The following is a 22963-nucleotide window of genomic DNA, read 5'->3' as shown; positions in this document are numbered from 1 at the left end:
AAGAAAGACCGACTTTTCTCAGAATGACTAAGTAAGCAGTACGTCATATATAGTTAATTATGTTAAATAAAGGTGTAGGTGAGATAACTCATCATCAAATGTTGTTTTGGAAAAATGCGGAAGGAGAGAGCAATGCAAAATTGAACAAAATAGACTTAAGTTAGTTATTTGGAAGCTTTTCTCTTATTAATTGCGTCAATTTTAAGTCTACATTCATTTTCAACTCGAAAATAGGCGAAAAAATTGCTGGTAACTTAACTTGTTAGAAAGAGATTGTCAACGTAAACAAAATGGCGTTTATTGCATCCGAAGTACAGTTTAATTGTTCTGTAAACATGACTGAGATGGATTTTTAAAACAACTATAACTTTTTCGGATACAAACAGATACAGTCAGTTGACACTTGCTTTTATAGGTTTTTTGTTGTACTTTTAGGTAGGAGTTGTTTAATCTGCCACCATTTGCCACCTTGGGAAATATTTAAGCTCAAAGAAGTGCTATTTTTCACCAAAAAAGCTCAAAACCTCCGAAACTTTGGAAAATAACATATAATAATGTTCTACAGAAACGTTGATTTTAGCAAGATAAACAACTTTCTATAACACTATGAACACGTAAATATTGACCAGAATAAGTTGGGGATTAAAAACTGTTTTAAAGGGTTTGTCCACGAATAACGCTTAATAGATAATTTCCATGAAGAGATACAAGTATGGTGTCTTTGACAAAGTTGTTTGTAATAATATTTACTACAACTTTGCCGAAAGTACCACACCTGTATCTCGAATATACGGGAAAATAAATTTCGTATCTCACTTTTAAGGGAATTAATCACCCAAAGATTTCTCTCACAAGAAGGGGCCTATTATACCGAGAAATGTTCCTAAAGACACTACATGCGAAAAACTTCACGTTTCGGCGCAATAACACACGATCACGTATTTCGCTGTTTGAACCACTGTGCACCGTGATTAAACCTAGTCCAATTTGATGTCTTTGCTTGGGTAGTACGCCAAAGAGTGATGTTTTTGGAGCGTCCTAGTAGAATACGAAACCTGAAATTAAATAAAAAAAAACTTTCCAATTAAATTCTACTATGTAGGTTGTTTTCTTTTTTATTCAAAGGAATGTAGGAAAGTTTTCTTTTTTATTCAAAAATACAAGGCATTGGGTATAAATAAAAAAGAAAACTTTCCAATTAAATTCTGCTATGTATGCACATAGTAGAAACTAATTGGAAAGTTTTCTTTTTTATTTAATTTCAAGACGCCAAAGAGAGGTGTCTTTGTCCCCATTAAATGCGTCTGCATTTAATTTTAATATGCTCACAAAATACAGCAATTGAAAAAATGCCAGGTGTTAGACATGAATACTAGGTTCGTCAATCCAAACCTTTACGATAATTTTTAAAAATGCTCTTAAGGGACAAATTAAAATAGAAATAAACGTACGCACAGCAAATAAATTGAACTCAACAGTTTACTGATCTTTGTCATCAAATTTTTCAACTTTTGTTAGAGTAATAATAAACTATTATGAAACATAATAATTTTTTGAAAGCAAAACTCACAATTTTGACAATTTACAACAGACAGGTAGAGATAGCCGACCCAGAAAAGCTTTGCCGCTTTCATTCCGCAGGATATCGGTTCACTCGGTTTCTCGACATAACGTATATGGTACAACAATCCACTTCTACGTTTTCCTTACTTCTTTTCCTGTCTCTATCTCACTCTCGCGAACAGGTGCCCTTCCGATGGTGACGGCCACAGTATACTGCCTGAGGTGGCCTCTAAAATGGTTCCTCATCATAGCCTACTCGCTGTTATGCATTTGGGGCCTGTATAAGGTAAGTTTTTCCACCCACCCGCGCGTGCACTCAATTCGCGGAGTTCCTCTGCACCACCACCCACTGACACCACTTCTACGGCTTTTGTTTTATTGAATAAATACAATGTGTTTCAGCAGGAGGCACTTGACCTTTCGCCGGCCAATTCTATACATACTCGCTTCTAACATGGTTTCCGGGTTTCTATTTTTCAGGCTTTGACGGCTTCCTCACCGTGGCAGCGTAGGCTCTGCTTCCTCCGGCCCTTCGCCATGCGTATTATGCTCACTCTGCTAAGGATATCCAAGCTTGGAGGTGGGAATCCCACCTCACTAACACACGTCTTCCTGCAGGTAAGTGCCATCGGCTGCTGGTGCACCGGAAACAGTATATAACACTACATATCGAAATAGCAGTATTATTCTCGTTCCTGCCTCCATTTTCGATGTGGATCGAAATCAAAGTCAAATGGGGTGTATAATTTAGATGCATGTCCACGTCCGGGAAAGGCTCCCAGTGGAGGATATTTTCACTCGAAACTGTAGGTTATACTTTCTTGATGTTCACAAAGTACTCTGTGCCGATCGGAATCGATTATCATCGCTGGAATAAATAATACATCAGGTGGAAAAGGCTATATGAATTCATGATGATGTTGATCCAGCAGAATGAGTAGGCTAGACGTGGACACCACCGACTTTGTAATGGATATAATGTGTAGATTGTGGCATATTGCTGGCGGCGACGGTAATGGCTTCGGGATTTTACGCTGAACTGATTCAAAGTTGAATTTATACGCAGACCTACCAGTCGAATCGAATCAAAAAAGACTCACACACCGATAACTGTAGCACTAAGAGCGCTTCCACTTTCGATTTAAATAATGCAGGACTAATAATTTGGACAGTAAAGAGTATTCACCTGTCACACTGTCATTTTCGGTATAATGTATTACGTAAATACCGTATCTATAATTCCGAGCTATCGGGTCAATAACGATACGGTCTGTAATTTTTTTTGTTTTATCAGCTATAACAACTGGATAACCCAGGTATGGTCGACATGGTTGTTAAAATTTAACGTTAACGTTAACGACTAGGAATATTTGTAATGGGCCATAAGCAGCTTTGTCCTTTACGTCCAGTTATCGATTATATCAATTACTCCAGCATTACAACCACAGAGAACAGATTAACAGGCTCAAAGGAAGTAATCGATTTTTTGTGTGTAAAATCTGTCGGTAGCGCCCTCCAGAAATAGTTTGTCAAACGCATCAAAAAATATCCATGTACCTTTATCAATATTTCTTTGTGCTGGAGTTGCATAGCAGCGATGGCAGCGACATCAAGATATAGTTTGCCACTTACTGCTCGAGGGGTGCTCTATTGAAGGGTTACACGTAGATTACATAAAAACCTTTTACACACTTTTTGTCAATTACCTGGTAGTCTGTTCTCTGTGTTACAACCTCTTCCAGTGACTATAGCCAGTCACAATTACAATGACGTCTTCCGAAAAGTCAACAGTCTGGTGGGTTAACGGCTGACGCATAATCGCCCGGATTGAATGGTAATGGTTTTGAACTAATCCTACTTTCCTCATCGCGCAGGCTAGTAGTGTAGCGAATGATTCGCCGTCCAGCTTTCGTACTACCGGAGCACATCCAAGTGCTGATTTTACAGCTCGAACCATTCTCTCCCAGAAGACCCCCGTATGAGGAACAGTAGGAGTATTGAACCACCATCGGATCTGGGTATACGGGCAGCTATAAACTTCAGGTGATTGTGAGACAAGTGTAAAGGCATATGCATCGTTTAGCCACGCTACCTCTAGCCTTTATCGCACACGGTCCGAAGAGGTGAATGGACGCACCCGCAGTTCCAAATGCACCGCCGCGATGCGGTCTCATTTTAGAGACAAGTGGCGTTGTCTTGTTTACGCAGCACAGGTGTTTTCTGGTCAGACGAACTATTCTATTTGTATTCAAAAATATAAGGCCCTTGGGTACAAGACCGAGGTTTTCTGCTCTACGTACAATCAGGGAAATTCGATTCGGAAAAATCGGCTTGGACAAATGCAACGAAATAAGGACATGGAATGGATGTTTGGTACCAGGAACTGCAATTTCGTGAATGGCGATAGGGTGCTACTCGATCAGTTAGAATCCCGAAAGTTCGGCTTCGTGGCACTGCTGGAAATCTGTTGCACAGGCGAGAAGATCTGGAAAATCCGTGGCGGCAGGAGACAATTTTACCAGAGTGGTGGAGCGACCAACGAGCTGAGAACAGGCTCTGTAGTGATGGGGAGGATGCAGGATCACTCAATGGACTGGAAGACGATCAACGAAAAGACGTCTAAAAGGTCGATTCTTCAACAACACCATCATACACGTGCACTGTCCACACAAAGGGTGACCGATGTCGAGTAGTAAGCATTCTATGCGTAGCTGGAGGCAACGTACGATAGCTGTTTGCCACTGGACGTCAAGATTGTCGTCGGAGATATTGACGCCCAGATCGGCAGCAGCGATGTATAGACCGGTAATCGAGCCCCACAGTCTGCACACTGACATGAACGATAACGGCATCAACTTTGCAGCTTCCCGAGGCCTGGTGATCAGAAGTACTTTCTTTCCCCGCAAAGATATCCACAAAGCCACCTGGAGATCACCTGATCAAGGAATATTGAACCAAACGACCAACATGCGCTCCTCACGGGGTGCGAATATCGACTCGGACCATTACCTAGTAACAGTATATTTCAACGACAAAGCCGCCCTCCTTAACCGAGGACATTCGGCAATCAGGCAACCCGCAAGTTGCCGAGGACTACACCCGCGTACTGGATGAAACTTCACCTCAATGAGGCCGCAACCGTGGTAGTAGGTGAAGGCACCTCGAGTACACGAAATAAATGGTTCAACTTTACAAAAATGACCAAGAACCACTAGCAACGGCACTTCGCTGGATAATTTGAAAGATTTTGGAGAAGAAGCTAGTGGTTTGTCCCATCTATACAAAGGGCGAGCGGTTCGAATGCTATAATTACCGCGGCATTACGCTGATTAATGCCGCTTACAAGGTGTTCTCCCAGATTTTGTCGACAAATCCTCCAGAAATATCGGGAGTACGACGTGCCCACGCGTCATATAAGTGGATTTCAAGACAGCTCGAACGAAAATAGCTTTGGCAGATAATGCACGAGAATGGTTTTTCGGACAAACTGACGCGGCTAATCACAAATACCCTGGAGCGAGTGTTTTGGGGGAACTTTCGAGTCCTTTTCAATCGTGCAGAGAGTTGCGGCAAGGGGATGGACTATCCTGTATGTTATTCAATATCCTATCAGATCCGGTGAGATCCGGCGAGCGGGCATCGATACGAGAGAAACGTTCTTCAACAAAAGTAGCCTTCGTAGACGACCTGGACATCATTACTAGAAACCTTGGGACGGCGGAGGCAATCTACGTCAGACTAAAGACGGAGGCGGAGAGGCGAAAAGCGGAGAGTGGCGTAAGCGTATGAACCACTTTTCCCATTGTATGCCTGGCGAAGATTGGGAGACTATGGTAGGCCAGCCACGTCACAAAGATACCGGACGATTGTGCAGAGAAATCCGTTCTCTTCAAGAACCCCTCCGGCACCAGGAATAAAGGGCCTAACGTGCTTGACCAGATTCAAGCAAACTTACGTGTGTCGTGACGCTCAACGAATTGATCCAGGACCGAGTACAGTGCAATGGAATTCTTGATATGGCAAGAGCCGACCCGGCTCTATACTACTAGAAGTAAGAAATAAGCTGTAGGTATAAACGTCTCTACAACCTGACCCTACTTTATCGACAGACTTCACAACCGGTTGTTAGAGTTGTTACCGTTCGTCGGTAACTTTATTTTATTGAACCGACTGATTGAGCCAGTAAGTCGGGTGTGTGGAGAGTTTTGCGGATAAAGAGAGGGCCAATCTCGAGGTGCGAACGGATGAGTAGATCGAGAGTGCTGTTCGAGCAGCGATGGCGAATAGATCGATTGCCGTCGAGTGAGACCAAGAAGTTCAGTTAATCACACGAAGTTCTATAGCTGTCCCACCACGAGCCGTAATACAGCCAATCAAAGAAAGTCAATGTGGGATCCCCCATTGCGAATACCCAGTCAGCACAATGAACATTGATCTCGGTTAAACAAGGTTCTGGAAAACGTCATCTCATCACCAATTTTCGACGTTGTCCCGGCATATACCAGTAATTCGACAACTTGACCCTATTTGGGCGCCTAGTGGGATCTGCCGTCGCGAATCACCATTCCCCCGGTATATACCCGTAACTTAGTGAGTTAGTGTCGTACACCATCCGGCCGAAGATCAGTGGTGAAGATCAGCCTGCAGCCAACCGTACCCAATTACCACAGTCGCCCTCAGGCCGCCATGTTCCATCCGGCCTCTTCGAAGATGAACCACGTTACAATATTTTCTAACCTCACAGCCTACCCGGATAACCGTCCCCACAGCCCCACAGCCGACTGTAACAGTACCGCCGTTCATGTTTTCGAGCGAATAAAGTCTCGTAAAAGGTACTTTCTGGCAGGTCAAACCACACATCCGAAGTCTCCTCCGTAATCACAACGCCTTGGGACTAGGAATCAAAAGGTGCCTTGTATGCCCACTTCACGACTCTCAGATCAAGAGTAGGAATTTTCGTAGCTTCCCCTTATGGGTTGCTGTGTCTTTCCGACGCAAGAGCTTATAGAATACAGTACAATTACGGAACTAGTGCAGCGATCCTACTGACACTATCAGTCACTGACACACAGATACTGACGTAGATTATCGGCAAGATAGCAGGTAATTGGTCGTGTCGTAGGTCAATATCTACACAGCTCTACCAACTAACCCTAGTAGTCCATAATTATCAGCCAATGGCGATAGCTAGGCTAGGCTGCCGAACTTTCCTATTCGCTTTGGATGTACTCAACTCCTTTCTATAATTTGCTTCAAAATCAGAAGACAACTTCGTTCGAGAAACTCCTTTTAAAACCTTTGAAAACCTTTTAGTCTCTGCTGTAACTCCTTGGTGCTTTCATCTGCACAACGTTTCAGAACCATAGACCAATTTACATAGCCATGGAAAGGAATTCGAATCACCGAAACCAACCGCTTTCTGCGTATCATAAATAGCGCTTTCTGGTGAACCTTTGTTGAAATTCATTATCATTCCTTGATACTTCCCAGGTAATCAATAAGCATTAGTATAAGCAGTAAATCAATCGTTTATTAGCATCCCTGGCGTTTTATACTGCAGGTTGCTGTTTATCAGCCTTTGGACTGCATAATTACTGTAAATTGGCATCCACAATTCTATTTAAATTCCTCTTGTCGGTAACTAGCTGCAAATAAGCATTGTCAGCACTATAAGAGGGCTAGCAGTAAAGTAACCGCATATTTTGCCAAAATAGCATTTAAGTGGCATTTAAGGCAACTTAAATGCTTATTGGCTTGCATTTAAATTACATTGGAACTGCTTATTGGTTACCTGGGTTGAATGGTTCAATATTTCGTCAACTTTTTAAGCGACAAACTGACGATTTTATCCTCAAACAAACCGTCGATTAGTCGCTCCAGACACAGATATTCTTTATCTCTAGCGGATGGTTTTCCATAATAGTACTCTGCTAGCGAAGTGCCAGCAAAGCTGCTCCAATCGCAATGTCGAGAGATTTCGAAGTATATAGTGCCACTTGACATCTGAACACTCACGTCCACGAACACACAAAAGATCTAAACAACAAACTATAACACGAAGCAGAGAAGATTGGATTGATGATAAACACATCTGAATCGAAGTATGTGCCAGTAGGCGGGGCCGAGCGTGACAGGGTCTGCGTAGGTAATATCGATAGACTTCGCAGCCGGCTGTTTGAGTACAGGAAAATTACGGGGCCAGTGCAACGTTTCTTCTGACTCTATCTTGCAAGCACCGCCTAGCCGAGATTGGAACATACGATGACTTACTTGTTAGACCAGCATCGTACATCGATGCTAACTGGGCGGTAGACACCATTATTAAAAAGCAAGAAACATGAATATTGCTCGAAATGCACCCTCGAACACTCGGAATTCACGAACTACCATCTCTAGAGCTGTACAGGTGACTGGACGGACGGTCAAATGCTGGACGGACGGATTATACTGGGCAGAACATGTTGCTAAAATGCCGAACAATTATCCTGCAAAAATGCGGGTTTCGCAACAAACCCTGTTTTAATAACCAGCAAAACAGATGGTTACCCATCATGACTTTTGCCTGCCTCCAGGAATGTGTTACCTGAGAGGCTACCACCAAGTTTCGAACGACCTTCTGAGGCGCGAAGAAATACCGACCGTCTCTGATTTATCAACGATTGGCTTATGCGCCGCCTCAATTGAGGATCAATCGTCACGTTTGATTGCCCAGCTGGAGACTCTAAAGGAATTCGGCCGAAATTGTATTCCTCTGAAAAGGTACAAAAAATAAAAAGGCTCGATTGACCTTGTTCGAGACTATACCGGACCAGTTGGGTGAGTAACCCCAATGATCACAATCGCCAACTTCGCCCTAGAATGGCTAGCTAACATCAAAACCTCCTATATTAAAAGATTTATCACGAGCGAGTTTCCTTCACTCGACACCAAAAGATCTGAGCGCATATACAGGGTGTTCAATAAGTTCGAATACAACTTTTCATCGGTGTGTAAGTGCGCATCATGTGCATTGTGTATAGGTATTGGTGTCAGTTTTAGCCATATATATAGGCTAACCGACGCGCAAGGTGTCGACTTGATGTCATTTGTTATTTGTTTACCGCGCGCGATGAAGGAGTACCGCAACGTCGTAGTGAAGTTGTTTGCGAGAGGTGAGCGACCCAGCGAAATATTTCGGCGGTTGAAATCCCACGGGGTGAAGCGGAATATCTTCTATAACACCACCCGCGGGTACCGGAAGACGGGCTCGGCCAAGGACCGTGCTAGATCCGGATGGCCGCGTTCGGTGAGGACGCCAACAGCCATCCAGGTGTGGAGGGAGCGTGTTCGTCGATAAATGAACCGCTCGATCCGGAGGACCGCTGTTGACCTGGATGTGTCGTTCGGGACTGCCCACACAATCATGGCGAAGGACCTGGGATGCAAAGCGTACAAGAAACGCAAGGTTCACGGGGTAACGGAGGCTACAACGAAGAAGAGGTTGAACTGATACTTTCGCGGCATACTGGTCAGGAGTTCGTGTTTTCTGAAGAGAAACTCTTCATCTTGCGACAGCCGCGCAATGTCCAAAATGATTGGCTGTGGGCACCGACGTCGGCCAGCATCCCCCCTCCCACATAAACATCCCGCGGTTCCAGAGCGCCGCGTCGTTGATGGTTTGGGGGGCCGTATCCAAGCGTGGGAAGCTCCCACTGGTGTTTATCGAGATAAACGTGAAAATCAACGCCGCGTACTATCAGACCGAGGTTCTGGAGAAGGTTGTGGCCCCGGTACTTCGTGACCTTTACGCGAAAGATCATTACGTCTTCCAACAGGACGGCGCACCGGCCCACACGGCAAATATCGACCAAGCGTGGTGTCGGGAGAATTTGACTGATTTTCTCGATAAGACTTTGTGTCCTCCCAGCTCCCCGGATCTTAATCCCCTGGACTTTTATGTATGGTCGTACATGCTGGCCAAGCAGAGCGAACATAAAGTGAGCACTATGGATCAATTTAAGAAGCTCATTTCCAAGATCTGGAAAGAGATGCCCATGGATCAGGTGCGTGCCGCGTGTGATTCTTTTGAGAAACGTCTCAAGCTCGTCATAAAGCACAAAGGGGGGTGATTCCACCAAATATGTCGTAAAGGTTCTCAATAAGCACTGCTTCAATAAAAATTTACTCAGAAAAGAATATCTTGTATTTTCATTTTTTAAATACATTTTTAAAGTGTATTCGAACTTATTGAACACCCTGTATAATTTAGATCACACCTTTTTACGTTGCGGAAAAATTAAACCTTTCTTTCCGTTTGACGACCCTCCAATCGAATGAACAGGTTACTTCGAATGCTCTCAGATCAGGGTTCAAGGCAAGTCAAGTCAATGATATTAAGCATTACGACCGAACTAACTGGATACCCGTAATTCAAGTCGTTTAACCAAAGTTAACTCGAATGGCCATGAACAAAACTCGTCCCCGTTGTCAACCCCGATTTCAACCGAACCCAGTTCTGTCTAGCAAACGAGACTATTTCAGTCTCACTTCTAGCGAGATGCTCTTAAAATTTCGAGTGTGAAATTCGAAATTCGAGATCATTTTGCATTTTGCGATACTGATAACGAGTTTGTTCAGCTGATGCCAATTGACGTTTAGTAACATTTGCAAACGGCAGCAGATCTCGATAGAGCGCACAATTACGAAGATTTTCGAATAACCGGCGTAAATAAGTTTGCATCTATAACCAACGAGAATGCAAATTCGTTGAAGAAAATGGTGAACAAAAGTGGTCCCAAATTGCTCCCTTGCGGTACGCCAGATATATTAACAAATAACGATAAAAAACAACAGCAGGGTTTCCATCCGGTCCAGGAACGCAAGAGCTTTTTAATCATGGTGGGCGAAATTACTACAGAGACTGTAGATTACAGAGCCGACAAGGCACTCAAAAACCATTAAATTTTGAATCAAAGCGAAGAGTACCATCTAAATAAAGGTAACTCTCTGCTTTAATTCAAAATTTAGCGATTTGCGAGTGCCTTGTCGGCACTGTAATCACTGTCTCTGTAGAAATTACAAACGTGTCTAGGTCTACAGAATACAGTGAGACATTAGACATATCATGAACAACCACGCAAACCCCGAAGCGACTCCGAAAATTCGCCACCAGCATTAGTGCAAGTATCTAGGAGGATGATAAAGATCAACAGGTAGTAGGAAATCCTCGGAAGTTGTTGGCCTCAGACACAAAAACTAGATCTAGAGAGCGGGTGTTGTTATTCAGTTGTAGGTTTACTTAATTTATGGTCAAGAAGTCTATGGCATCGACCAATGTTATATTCGCTGAAGTTAAAAGCAACAAGTTATTAGGAAGTGTACCGTTCTTGTATTTGCGCCATGCAAGGCGGGTTTGACTGTAATCGCCGCACACAAGGACCTGTGTTACCTTGACTGGCCCTGTTGCAGGGTTTACGGACGATACTAATGTGTTCTTCAATCCGATCGACCGAGCTGCTTTTGTCGGGAGGGATGTAAATTTGGCACAACATGAAACGATGGCCTCGTATTGTAGCAGAGACACACACATGCTCCAGCCTATTGTCGTTACATGTGTCAAAGCAACCACTACATCGCCAAAACTATGGTTGTCGCTGTTAGCAGTGGAACGCCCGCAACGAAAAACTCTGCAACAGCCTCCGTTAGCATAATAACGCCGTAGCTACAACCGAAAGATGCCAGAAAGATGTCGCCAAGTTTGGTCCACAATCTTTTTACATTCTGATAATAAAACCAGAGGGCATCATCGGTGACGGTAAGGGTAAGCTTAGGGTTGCCATCATCTAAGTGTCGAGCGTTGGTGTCAGGTTCGCGGCTAGAAATCTCCGAAATTTGTTGGCAAAATAATCCTCAAACTCCCGAAATACAACACTTTCCGACCAGGTCGAAGAGTCAAGTGCGTACGTCTTTTGAGCGGGAACCAAACCGAGTTGGAAGGATATGAACGTCATACTACTAATGTCCGCGGCTTTTCCTATCAGCCTTACAACTTCAGGTTCTTGGGATATCTCGAGATTTACTCGTAACGTGGCAGAAAAATGCTCATTTGTAATATCTGAACGAATGCGGGATAAGTAGAGTCAAGTGCCGAAGTGTCAACTACGGGCACAAATACAACCTTTTGCCCTGCTTGCATAGAACCGGATTGACATTCGGGTACTTTATAAGCCAGATCAGATGCACGGGGACATTTTGCAGCGCAAACGAGCTGAACCGACGGCCAACGTTTGACCACTGGCGATAAAACTAAAGGCAGCGTTTTAGCTGCTTAATTTCCTACTGAAGATTGTTGATTGCAGCCGGCCCCGTAGGAGACATCAGCGGGGAATTTTCGTCAGCTAGCTCGTGATAGAACCAAGGGTGACTGCTCTCAAACATGGTAGAACACTGATCACATATCCAAAATAAGTTTTTACGATGCGCTGTAAAATAATTTGTCTGCTTTAACCTCGGCCTCAGCCCGGATGCAGCTTACTGCCGCCGGAGAGTAGCGTCGATTTTCTCCTGGATCCGGCTGAGGGTTACCTTACACAGTACTTTAAAAGTAATGCAGAGCAACGTTATGCCACGCCATCAGTTACCGCATGCGGTTAGTTGTCCTTCTTTAAGTACTTTATCCAGTCCATAGCTGAATAGTCGATGCTTCAACTGGGCTTACAAAGATGCATAAGTTTCGAGCTTCTCGGCTGAAATGCAGTCTGTCTCTGACGTTCTGCTGAATATCATACTTTCCCGAGCAGGAGCGAAGAGCAGAATAATATCAAAATGTGTTCAAAATTTGGTCTTGTTTTGGCTGACATAGTTGGTAAAATAACAAAAAATAATATCAAAATTTTGCTCCTTTAAGGCCAAAAGAATAACTACTTGTGTTATTTGAATAACAAAGCAATAACATGACCGTATTCAGAGTTTAGAATAACATATTTTAGTATTATTAAGGTATTGAATAACAAATGTAGTAGCATATGAGATATGAAAAAATCATTTTATAAAGGGATTTAAAATCCGAAAATTTCTTTAATCATTAAAAAAAATTATGAAATATTTCGAATGTCATTTTAAGGTCAAAATAAGACATGATAACAAAATCAGTTATTAAACTCATCTTACAACCACTAAATATCTACTCAATAACAAAATGTGTTATCAATGTATCTCCATATCTATTCAATAACAAAATATAGCATTATAACACAGTTTGATATTGTTTTAATATTATTTTGCTCTTCGCTCCTGCTCGGGTTTGATCGCTACTTGGATGTCATCCACAGATGGCTTAGAATCTTAGAATTGACGCGGTTAGTTCGACACGCGTCACGCTCTGCTGGTTTTGTTGTTGAGTCGTTCAAAATGTTTATTGCATCGCTTAAGCTGTTCTGTACGGTCAGTCAAAAACAGACAACGGGATTGGCGGCAACGGTTCCTCCTTCTTTAACTATGAGAGTTGGTCCCGACTTGTCTGGCTTGTCCGACCTACAAGCACGTTTAACAGCCCTCTCCGGTCAATTTATCGCTGATGGACAACTGTCTTAATCGTTCTGGTTCGTGCTCGCTCAGTTGCAGTTTTCATCTCTCTTCGCTCGTCGATCGTTGTCCGCGTGTCATCCGAAATCCAGTCTCTATCCGTCCTCTGCGCACATTACTGAAGGTTTCGTTCTTGATGTCAGTCCATTATTCCTTGACAACTTCATCAGACGGCATTTCCGAGGCGTAGAATTCAAGTATATCAAGAACATTTAGAAGATTCCTTCTTCACTTTCTGCTGTTGCACATGTGGGCAATTTAGGTTTCCACCCCCGTTTAAGGGGGAAGGTCACTCCATCGGCAGGCAACCATGTTTCGCCACCAATATCTCGTGTGTGCGAAATCGAAAGCGAAATCGAAATAGCACTTCACCGCTGCATTTTACGTCAAACTGACTGACTGGCTGACTGAACACTGCAGTCATTCACTGTATATAAATATCAATGGGGTGGGGAAGGTCGATCCACCAATGACCATATTGTTATCACAAAACTCGGTAAACAGCTTCCCGTTTTCACTCATCTCTCCTAGGCTATAGCACAGACAAACAGACATAACACTCGTTTTCCATTCTTCGTACCGATTAAACCGTCATTTCAAATTTGGGCTTAGTTGGGAATGTCTCCGTTTTGATCAAAGTGGCGCTTTTTGACGAAAGAAGGAGAATTCCCCATAAAAAATACTTGTTGCTTCGAGGGATACCCATGTTGCTATTTGATATTTAGGAACGTCGACCATAGAAGACTAACACCGTTCAGGCTAAATGTGAGATACGATAATTTTTGTTGATTTCTCTTCCAAGAGTTATGTCTGTTTGTCTGTGGCTATAGCGTCCGATGACGTGTTCAAGGATCGCATTGTTCAAGTCTATCTTCACGTTGAAACCGCCCAGGTGGATTTGAATGTTCCCCTTCAGGTTTTTCTCAACCACATTGTTTAGCTGCCTGTTCGGGGGAAATCCTTCACATTTTTCATGAATGCGAGAAACGTTTGAATCTTTCATACCGTGTATATGTGAAAACAATAATACGACTTCCACTCTAACCTTGTTAATTATCACTATGCACGTAGTCTGAATAGATATATAATATAAACACAATTTACTTGATCAAACCATGGTCTGTTCGGAAGTGAGTCTTGTTATTACTGAATCGGTCACACACCCCATCACACGTGCTTGTGGTGAATTCTTGAACGAAGAATGCCGTGCCCTGCAGCATTCTGTTAGGGGAACTGTGGGTAAAATGAACAGGGGAGGTAAAATGAACAGGCAGCCAAATTCCCAGTAAACCGATTAAAATCTGTTCCAGATCAATAGGTATCTTCTCCTAGAAGTATTTCAAGCTGTTTGAGACAATGTGTCGTGATCATAAGCTTTCCAATGTGATAAAAATGGAAAAAGTAAAAAATATTTGCAGAAATCTGTCGCCGATGTTAATTTCTACTATTAGAAAATAAGCTATTTTGGTGAAACAAATAAATTTCGACTATTGGTATTATTTAGTGTTGTTTGCTTATCACTATCCTGCGAATCTGTCGAAAATTCCAAATATTTTTATCAACTGTTTGTTTATAATAAACACTTGAAAACAATTGGTGTTTTGGGGGTAAAATGAACACTTCACTATGGGGGCAAAATGAACAGTGTGTATTATGATGTTTTACATTCCATTTATCAGCAGCTACGAAATAATTGCAATTCAAGCAACAAAAATGATCGAGTCTCTCGAAAAATGACGGAAAATGACCGAGTGCTGGAAAATCCTGCGAGCTAAAAGTCAAGCATTGTACGAACGTGGAGAAGATACATTAATTCCATTTTAATTCCAATAGCCCTGTTGAATATCAACGGCTTATGTAGAACAAGGATAATGTAAAATAATGTTTAATTTATCCAAACTGCATGTTAACTTTAGTTTTCTATGACATGTTCATTTTGCCCTCACTGCATGTTCATTTTACCCACATGAAAAAAATCAGGCTCGAATGTGACGCTTTCGAAAAAAAGGAATTTTTCACGACAAATAGTCCTTTTTTAAACATCTTTATATATTGCTACGTGGAATATGAATCCAGCTTTCAATTCATATAGTGCGATCAGCATTTGGTTGGTTTCTGGAGGAGAAAATGGCGAAATTGCTAAGGGTGTTCATTTTCCCCCCAGTTCCCCTATGTTTCACATATTTCACACGAACAATCATTGTTTACTCTATAAACTAATTAGCAAGCTTGTGACGACGAGGACAATCTCCGTAGTTCAATACTGTTCAACCACACTTTCTTTTCTTGTTTTCTCTTGCAGGACGCCGTGTCGGCCATGGGTGGCGTAATTGGGGCAATGCACATACCGGAAAAATGGTTTCCCGGTAGCGTCGATATCTATCTTAACTCGCACAACATCATGCATGTGCTTGTTGTCGCCGCCGTCTACTCGATGCACCAGGTAAGACTGAATCACGGTAACTTGTTTACGTTTAGTAAAAAATTTAATTCCGTACCTTCGCCTTCGTTCGTAAAAATTCGCTTTGAAGTAAACGAAAGAAACCTTTTCCCCTTTCGAACTGACTAGAGCTGGAACAAATCGATACCTATTTACATAAATTTAGTAAAGCTCCACACGTAACTCTCCGCTGACGAAAAAAAAGATACCTTTGTCAAAACATTGTCCAAATAGCCGATATCAGTAGAGGACTATAAAATTAGCATGACCCACATTTACACCCAACCCAACCTTAGCAAAAGTAGCAGCTTTATAACCAATTCATTATGGTTTAAAAACATTTCCTCACCCAAACCATTATTAATGCTAATTTGTTGACACCTTTTTAGGCCACCGTGCAGGACATCGAGTGGATGCAACGTGCCCAGTGTTCTGGGCCCACCAATCAGACGAGTCAGATGAACATAGAAGCCATTAACGGAACACATCTGGAGCTATGACCGGTTGGCGCAGCCAGCACCACCTTGGACAGCCAGCGGCAGCGTCCCCTGCTGCTCGAGTATGTCCAGTTTACTCTTCTGCGGCCACTTTGTACCATTATTGGGTTTCGCTGTGGTCAGCTGGGACTGTCGCTCGACGATGGTCAGTAGGTAAACTCTCCTCACTTCCATTTTGCCTACCTACCACATAGAGCAGCGGCTCAGGCCGAGTTTAAGCAGACGGCAGTAGGTTAACAGAAATGCAAAAAAAAACTAAATAACAAACAAACAATAATTTCACTTTCTTGGTACCTGCTGAAGTAAATTGGCCGGCACTGTTTGGGAGCAAGAATGAGAAACGACTAAACGGTACAATTGTTTTGAACGAAAACAAATAATGATGCTACAGGTTCGGATGGTTTGTTGTAAGTGTTTACTCAACTAATTGGGCTTTCCCCATTTGATTCGATTCTTTTGATGGGTATTAATGGTCGACTTGTGGCGTCAAATATTTAAAAAAAAACAACAATTTATAAAACAATTATTAAGTCACATTGAATCCTCCAAAAAAAGAGTTGTCTTTCTCAAGTGATTTGAGCCTTATTGTGCACTCATAATAATCCTAGTTACCAACAGAACTGCAAAAAGAGCATGATCAAACTAAAATTTTCACTTGAACGTAGCTACTTATCAAACCAAAAAGCACCAACTAATCCACCCTTCGTCATGATATCCGCAAGTTGGTCCTTAAGACGAATCCGCCCTTCTCGAACAAAGTACAAGCATTCAGTTCAATTCAAACCATAACTCCAAAATTTCAATAGCTGTTTTCAGATATGAACCAGTTTTTGTAACAACCGATTAGTTTTCGGTAATGCTATCGACTATGCTTTTTGGAACACTTTCTTTAGTGCTGCTCTAGTACCAGAACTGACACCGGTATCTACTCCGTAAATTTTAGCCTATCCATTAACTCACGCATTGCTTCCTTCACTGAACGCACCATGCGTTCCCAGACACCGCCCATATGCGGCGTACCAGGAAGACGAAAATGCCAGACGGGGCTAGTAAGATGTAACTTAAGGTTTAACTTTTACAGAATGAGCATGCAAGACTTACCTTCACCCCAGGGGCTGCCTACACTTCCGATCTTCCGAGAGTAATTTTACAAAGGCACTATCCCCTCCCTCGTGCCGCGCTCTATATCGCTTTCGATCCACGAATTGCACGGCGAGGCCTCAAACACTTCGCCCACTCGGCACGGCACTTCAGCGGTCCCGATTTTGCACCGATCCTTTCGCGTTGCGGACTGGCGGTGTGCTCCGGAGTCGACCCACTAATCGGTGGTCATCCAATTCCGTGGACACGTGGTTTCAGTTTCGCGCTCTTTGTCACTTCACTACGTTATCGAACTACTGGTCAGGGATCGGCCAGCTTGTAGTAATAAAAACCCGATCAACGCTCCTGACCCGCCGACACAGATATAACGAAACGGCTATCGAGTAATTCCGCGACCAACTTTAACTCCGAAAACTTCGCTTCCGTAGCCTTATACGCACTAGGTAAAGCAAACTTCAGACAGCTCGCACGTCTCAAGTCGATGAGGGATTTTTTTTGGAAGTTCTGCTGCTACCAAGGCTATGTAGCGACGGCGTCTCGGGGAGGGGATTTTTTTGAAACTTTTAACAATTCTAAGCCTAACTCCTATCAACTAACCAAATATACATTTTTTTAAATATTTTTTTTATTTAATTTTAATTTTATGGGACTTTATTTTACAAAGATCTTCAGCACACCCTTGATTTAAGAGGGTTAATTACCATTTCTCTTGATTTAATAGGATCTTTACCATTCCACTATTTGCTCCCCTGTAGCATGTTGCGTCATCCGAGAAAATGTGCGTTAGCTTACCAAACTGACTTTAGAAACGACTGATTGCCGTCCGACAAAACTGCACAATCTGCAGGCGCACCTCCTGAACTACCAGGCAAGTGAATACAGGAACACAACGTTTCTCTCTTCGCCGATCAATCGTTATCTTCAGCAAACCAAGATGATCAATACCCACAAAATCGGAAGGCCTTTTATGAGCGGTTCCACGTTCAACCGGCTAAGGAGCCATGTTAGGGAAACTCGCATGGCCATGGAAGCGCTGTCGCATTATATCAAATACAGTCTCCGGATTCCTGTGCCTGAGCTATTCGTGATAATGCTAAATAAGCTCGCATCAGTTATCACGTACGAACGTGACAGAATACTGCACTGGTTCTGCTAGTCGTCCTTCCATCCACAGCACACCCTTATCGTCAAGCACTTGTGAACTCTTGTATATCAAGTTTTTAATGAGAACACTTAATTTATCACGAAAACTGTCCCACTGCACCTGGCGCCATAGAATCGTTTCTGCCTGTTGGAGTTCTTCCTTTGTAAGAAAAACTTGAACCGTGTCATAGTTTGTCGTTTGATTGGTCAACCTCTTCGGATGAGCCACAGCCGGCGTGGTCCCCACCAATTCTCCCTTTAGTTTTCGTCGGTAATTGACGACAACTTCACCTACCGACCAATCGCTTTGTGTCTCCGACACTTTGCAGCGGCGGACCATGACCCCACTTTGTCAGTACATCTGCTTTGTTGAACTGTGCCGGTATCCAGCGACAGTCCTTCGTCTTCGTTAGCTCCCACATTTCCCCAATTCTAAAAGAAACAAATTGATTACATTTGTATTGATCAGAGTGGAGTCATCTGCATACGGCGCGACAATCAGCACCAAAGCACAGTATGTAGGATCCTGTAAGAGTGCAGGCTCAAAACGTTTCGGCACTTCCGGGCCCTCAGGATTGCGCCCATAAGTGACAGGTAATAAATTGACTGGCGTCTCAACGGTGCCACTTTTGCCCTGGACTTTATCAAGGCACATTGCAGCGTCCCCTTGATGACGGCCCGCAAGTATGCCTCGCAGCCATAAGCGTGCACGCTTGCATCGATGAATATGTGGACTTTTAATGAATCAACAAGCGGATCGAAAAATCCCATCACACACCTAGCGAAGAGTCTTTTTTGGTCTTTTCCCTTGAAGCAGGTACGGTAAAACCTGCAGGCGATGCTTCGTCGAGAAAGCAAGTTCGTACCGAATGCCAAGTCCCAGTTCCGAACGAAGCGCACCTCTTTGGTTAACTGCATTGCCTCAGCTACATTATCGACACCGACATGCCGGTTTACAATCGCCGCAGCTGCTCTTGGATACTTCCGCGTTTTTGTTTTTTTTACGAATTGGGCCGAACAAGGGGAGCTTCTCGCCCCAAATGTCATTACGTCCATGACGTAAACGCTTGGTTTAACGTCTGTGTGCTTCCAGAACACGAACCGCCGTGCTTGCCTATCATCACTACGGGTATTAAGCTGGTGGAACATTTCTTTCAAGTCTCCATCAAAAGCGATCCGCCGTTCGCGGAATCCAATCATGACCTTCACTAAAGTAACCAACATATCCGGTCCTTTCAGCAGCTGCGAATTTGAAGACAGTCCCTGTACGGTAGCTGCTACGTCCCACACAAAGCACACTTTCCCGGGCCTTTTCGGATTCTGCACGACGTTACTAGATCTTTGCTAGTGCTGTTCCGTTCAACTCCTCAGCGGAAGCAAGATGCGCGTAACCTTTCAACTGGTACTCGTCGATTTGCCAACATACGTTTTCATTCAGCTCGAGATTTTTCCCAACCGATTCTTCAGTTTCGCAGTGTTATGGGAAAACAATCCTCAAACAATCCCATGCTTCTTCGCAGTGCCATGGGAAAACAATCGGGGAACAACCGATCATCTGTCTTCCATAGCAATCCGGATTTGATCCGGTTTTAGTTTGCTCGTTTTTCCTCAGCTGTTACTTGGGAACTCTTCCTCCCCAAAAACGCTTGTCACGCTATCTGCGATTCATCCAGCCATCCCGATCATGGTGCGGTTACCCTGCTCGCTTACTTTATTTGCTCTGAGGCATGCGCAACCGTCCACACCGCTTATGCAGGAATTCGCGACTCAAAAACTACCCAAGTAACCAAGAGTTCGGATAACGGTGTCTAACGAGGGTTAAACAGCTTTATGTATATTAATCTATAACTTGCTAAACAGTGTCACTTTTAAGTAACTAAAGTTCGGTAACTTTCAAGCTGCCTGGGGTTCGCTGCATAGAACGCTAAGCAGCTTCGAAATAAGCTGTCAAAAATTAAGAAAAAACTAAAATTTAGCAGCACTTCTATGTTCTATTTTTATACTTCTACCTAACTTCTATATTCGTTGCCTTTCCCTGCTGTTGGGTTTGAACCCGGCTGTTCCGCGTTGTAAACCTATCCCGATCCACTGCGTCACCTTTGTCGTATACAAGCGATGTGAATTTTGCCAATGAGTTTTTTTTGTTAGTCACCTTAACAGCTTGGGTCATTCGTGACTTCTGCGGGGTCGGGATTTGAACCCTCGACGTGAGAGGCGTGAATGCTAACCACTACGCCGGGACTGCCCCTGCCAATGAGTTGTTCTTAAGTAAAAGTTCGTTTTAGAACTGGCAGCAGCTTTATGCAGCGCGAGTTAATGATAGAACATAAAGTTTAGAGCCAGGCATCTAACTAGTAGTGAGATACCGACAGCATCTGCAACATGACACAACACAATAATGAAGAACATTGCATTCTAATTTATATTTGTAATTAGAAATGTGCGAGGAATAAATTTATTCGAGTGAAATAAAAATAATTAATCTCAAATAGTTTTAGGTCTTGCTGGTTTGATCAACAGAAATTTAAACAAAAATGCAGCAAGCAGAACTTGCTGGCAACTAAAGTTACTTCAGAACTGCATGTAGCATCTTAATAGCTTTGAATTATCAATGAAGTACTCACAGGTCACAGCACTTCTTAAAGCATTTAGTTCCACGTATACTTGATATACACTACTAATCAGCGAGAAAGTTCCACGGAACTGAATTTGAACAAATTGTGAACTTTCGAGTTCGCGTGTCAAGTAATATTCGAACTTCTGGTTGCTTGGGTATCCGCTCTTAAAACGCAGAGTCACAATTGTCATTGCAATACATCTAGCTGGCGATAATGCGCCCCCACCCGTACACGCATTTTGGAGCTTCCCAAATATCTTTAGGGGTCTCTTTTTACTAAACATACTCGTGCTTACTTACTTACTTAGTTACCCTTAGTACCCGTCATTAATTCTTCGTCTCTGTACACCGTTCATGGCGCCAAAAATTGTTCCTAACACACCCGTTCGAAAACTCCGAGTGCTTGCAAACCCTTCTAGTTTTATACCCGTACAGGACAACCGTTTACAATGTGCACTTTGTACGGAGGCTCCGATTGCTTGACCGCGACTGTTTATAGAGTCCATAGTAGGTACGAATACTACTGATAATACGGCTGGTATTGTTGTCCTCTGTTGCCAGTGAGTCAGCTCAAACTCGTTGCAACTATACGAATTCGTCGAGTACCTCAAATTCATTCCCGTTGAATACCACGGTACTCCCTAAACGGATGCTGTCGCGCTCGGTCCCACTCGCAAGCAAGCACCATTTTAAACGTATTCATCTTCAACCCAATCTTCTTTGCTTCGCGTTCTAGTCAGCAGTCAGGTTTACTGATCTTCCACCACCTTGACTGTTCTGCCGACAGCTTCCACATCGTCAACAAAGCAGATAAGTTGAATTGATTTATTAAAAATCGTTCCTCGCATTTCGATCGCCGCTCGTCTTGTAACACCATCAAGCGCAATGTTGAGTAGCAAGCAGGAAAAATCATCTCCTTGTCGAAGTCCCCTGTGAGATTCTAATGGGGCCGACAGTCCGCCCGACAGTCTCACGCAACACTAGATCCCATCCATAGTAGCTTACTTGGAAAGCCGTTTTCGTCCAGAATTTGCCATAGCTCTTGTCGATTTACGCTATCATATGCGGCCTTGAAATCTATACCTATAAAGAAGGATTTCTGTCTGTCTGTCTGTCTGTCCGTATGTTCCTTATAGAATCGAAAACTACTGAAACAATCGGCATGAAAATATGCATGTAGAGGTTTTTTGGGGCCAGGAAAGGTTTTAGTGATGGTTAGAAACCCCTCCCCCCACTAAGAGGGGGGGGCTCCCATACAAATGAAACACAAATTTCTTCATAACTCGACAGCTAATCAAGCAAATAGAACAAAATTTGGCATGTGGGTGTTTTCGGTGACAAGAATTTATTCTATGGTAAAATGAGACCCCATTACCCTCTTTTTAAGGGGAATTATAACTCCTCTTCTCTTTAAAAGGGGGGCTTCCATACAAATTTGCTCATAACTCGAGAACTAATCAAGCAAATGGAACCAAATTTAGCATGTGAAGGTTTTCGAGGGCAAGAATATTTTCTATAGTAAATTAGGACCCCTCCCCACTTTAAGAGGGGGGGCTCCTGTACCAAAAAAACACAATTTTCCTCATAACTCGAGAAGTAATTAAGCAAATGGAACGAAATTTGGCATGTGGGTGTTTTTGGAGACAAAAATTTTTTCTATGATGAATTGGGACCCCTCCCCGTTTTAGGAGGGGGGGATCCTATACACGTGAAATACAAATTTCCTCATAACTGTAGAACTAATCATGCAAATGGAACAAAATTTGGCATGTGAAAGTTTTTGAGGGCAAGAATATTTTCTATGGTAAATAAGGACCCCTCCCCACTTTAAGAGGGAGGGCTCCTATACAAACGAAATACAAATTTCCTCATAACTCGAGAACTAATCAAGCAAATGGAACAAAATTTGGCACGTGGGTGTTTTTGTAGACAAAATTTTTTTCTATGATGAATTGGGACCCCTCTCGACTTTAGGAAGGGGGGCTCCTATACAAATGAAATGTAAATTTCCTCATAACTCGAGAATTAATCAAGCAAATG

At 43.0% G+C, this 22963-nt stretch overlaps 1 protein-coding gene across 1 annotated transcript in view; it reads left to right on the top strand.

Annotated features, from left to right (window-relative positions):
• Positions 1-16065, top strand: part of LOC128746112 (progestin and adipoQ receptor family member 4) — a 50351-nt gene extending 34286 nt beyond the window's left edge. Inside the window, exons 3-6 of the mRNA XM_053843160.1 lie at positions 1746-1849; positions 2044-2181; positions 15428-15568; positions 15955-16065. Coding sequence (XP_053699135.1) covers positions 1746-1849; positions 2044-2181; positions 15428-15568; positions 15955-16065 — 494 coding nt within the window. The remainder of the gene's footprint in view (positions 1-1745; positions 1850-2043; positions 2182-15427; positions 15569-15954) is intronic.
• The last annotated feature ends 6898 nt before the right edge of the window (positions 16066-22963 follow it).

The sequence above is a fragment of the Sabethes cyaneus genome, chromosome 1, assembly GCF_943734655.1.
Source record: "Sabethes cyaneus chromosome 1, idSabCyanKW18_F2, whole genome shotgun sequence".
NCBI lineage: Eukaryota > Metazoa > Arthropoda > Insecta > Diptera > Culicidae > Sabethes > Sabethes cyaneus.
Note: the sequence above shows the minus strand (reverse complement) of the source record. Positions and strands in the feature narration are given on the sequence as shown.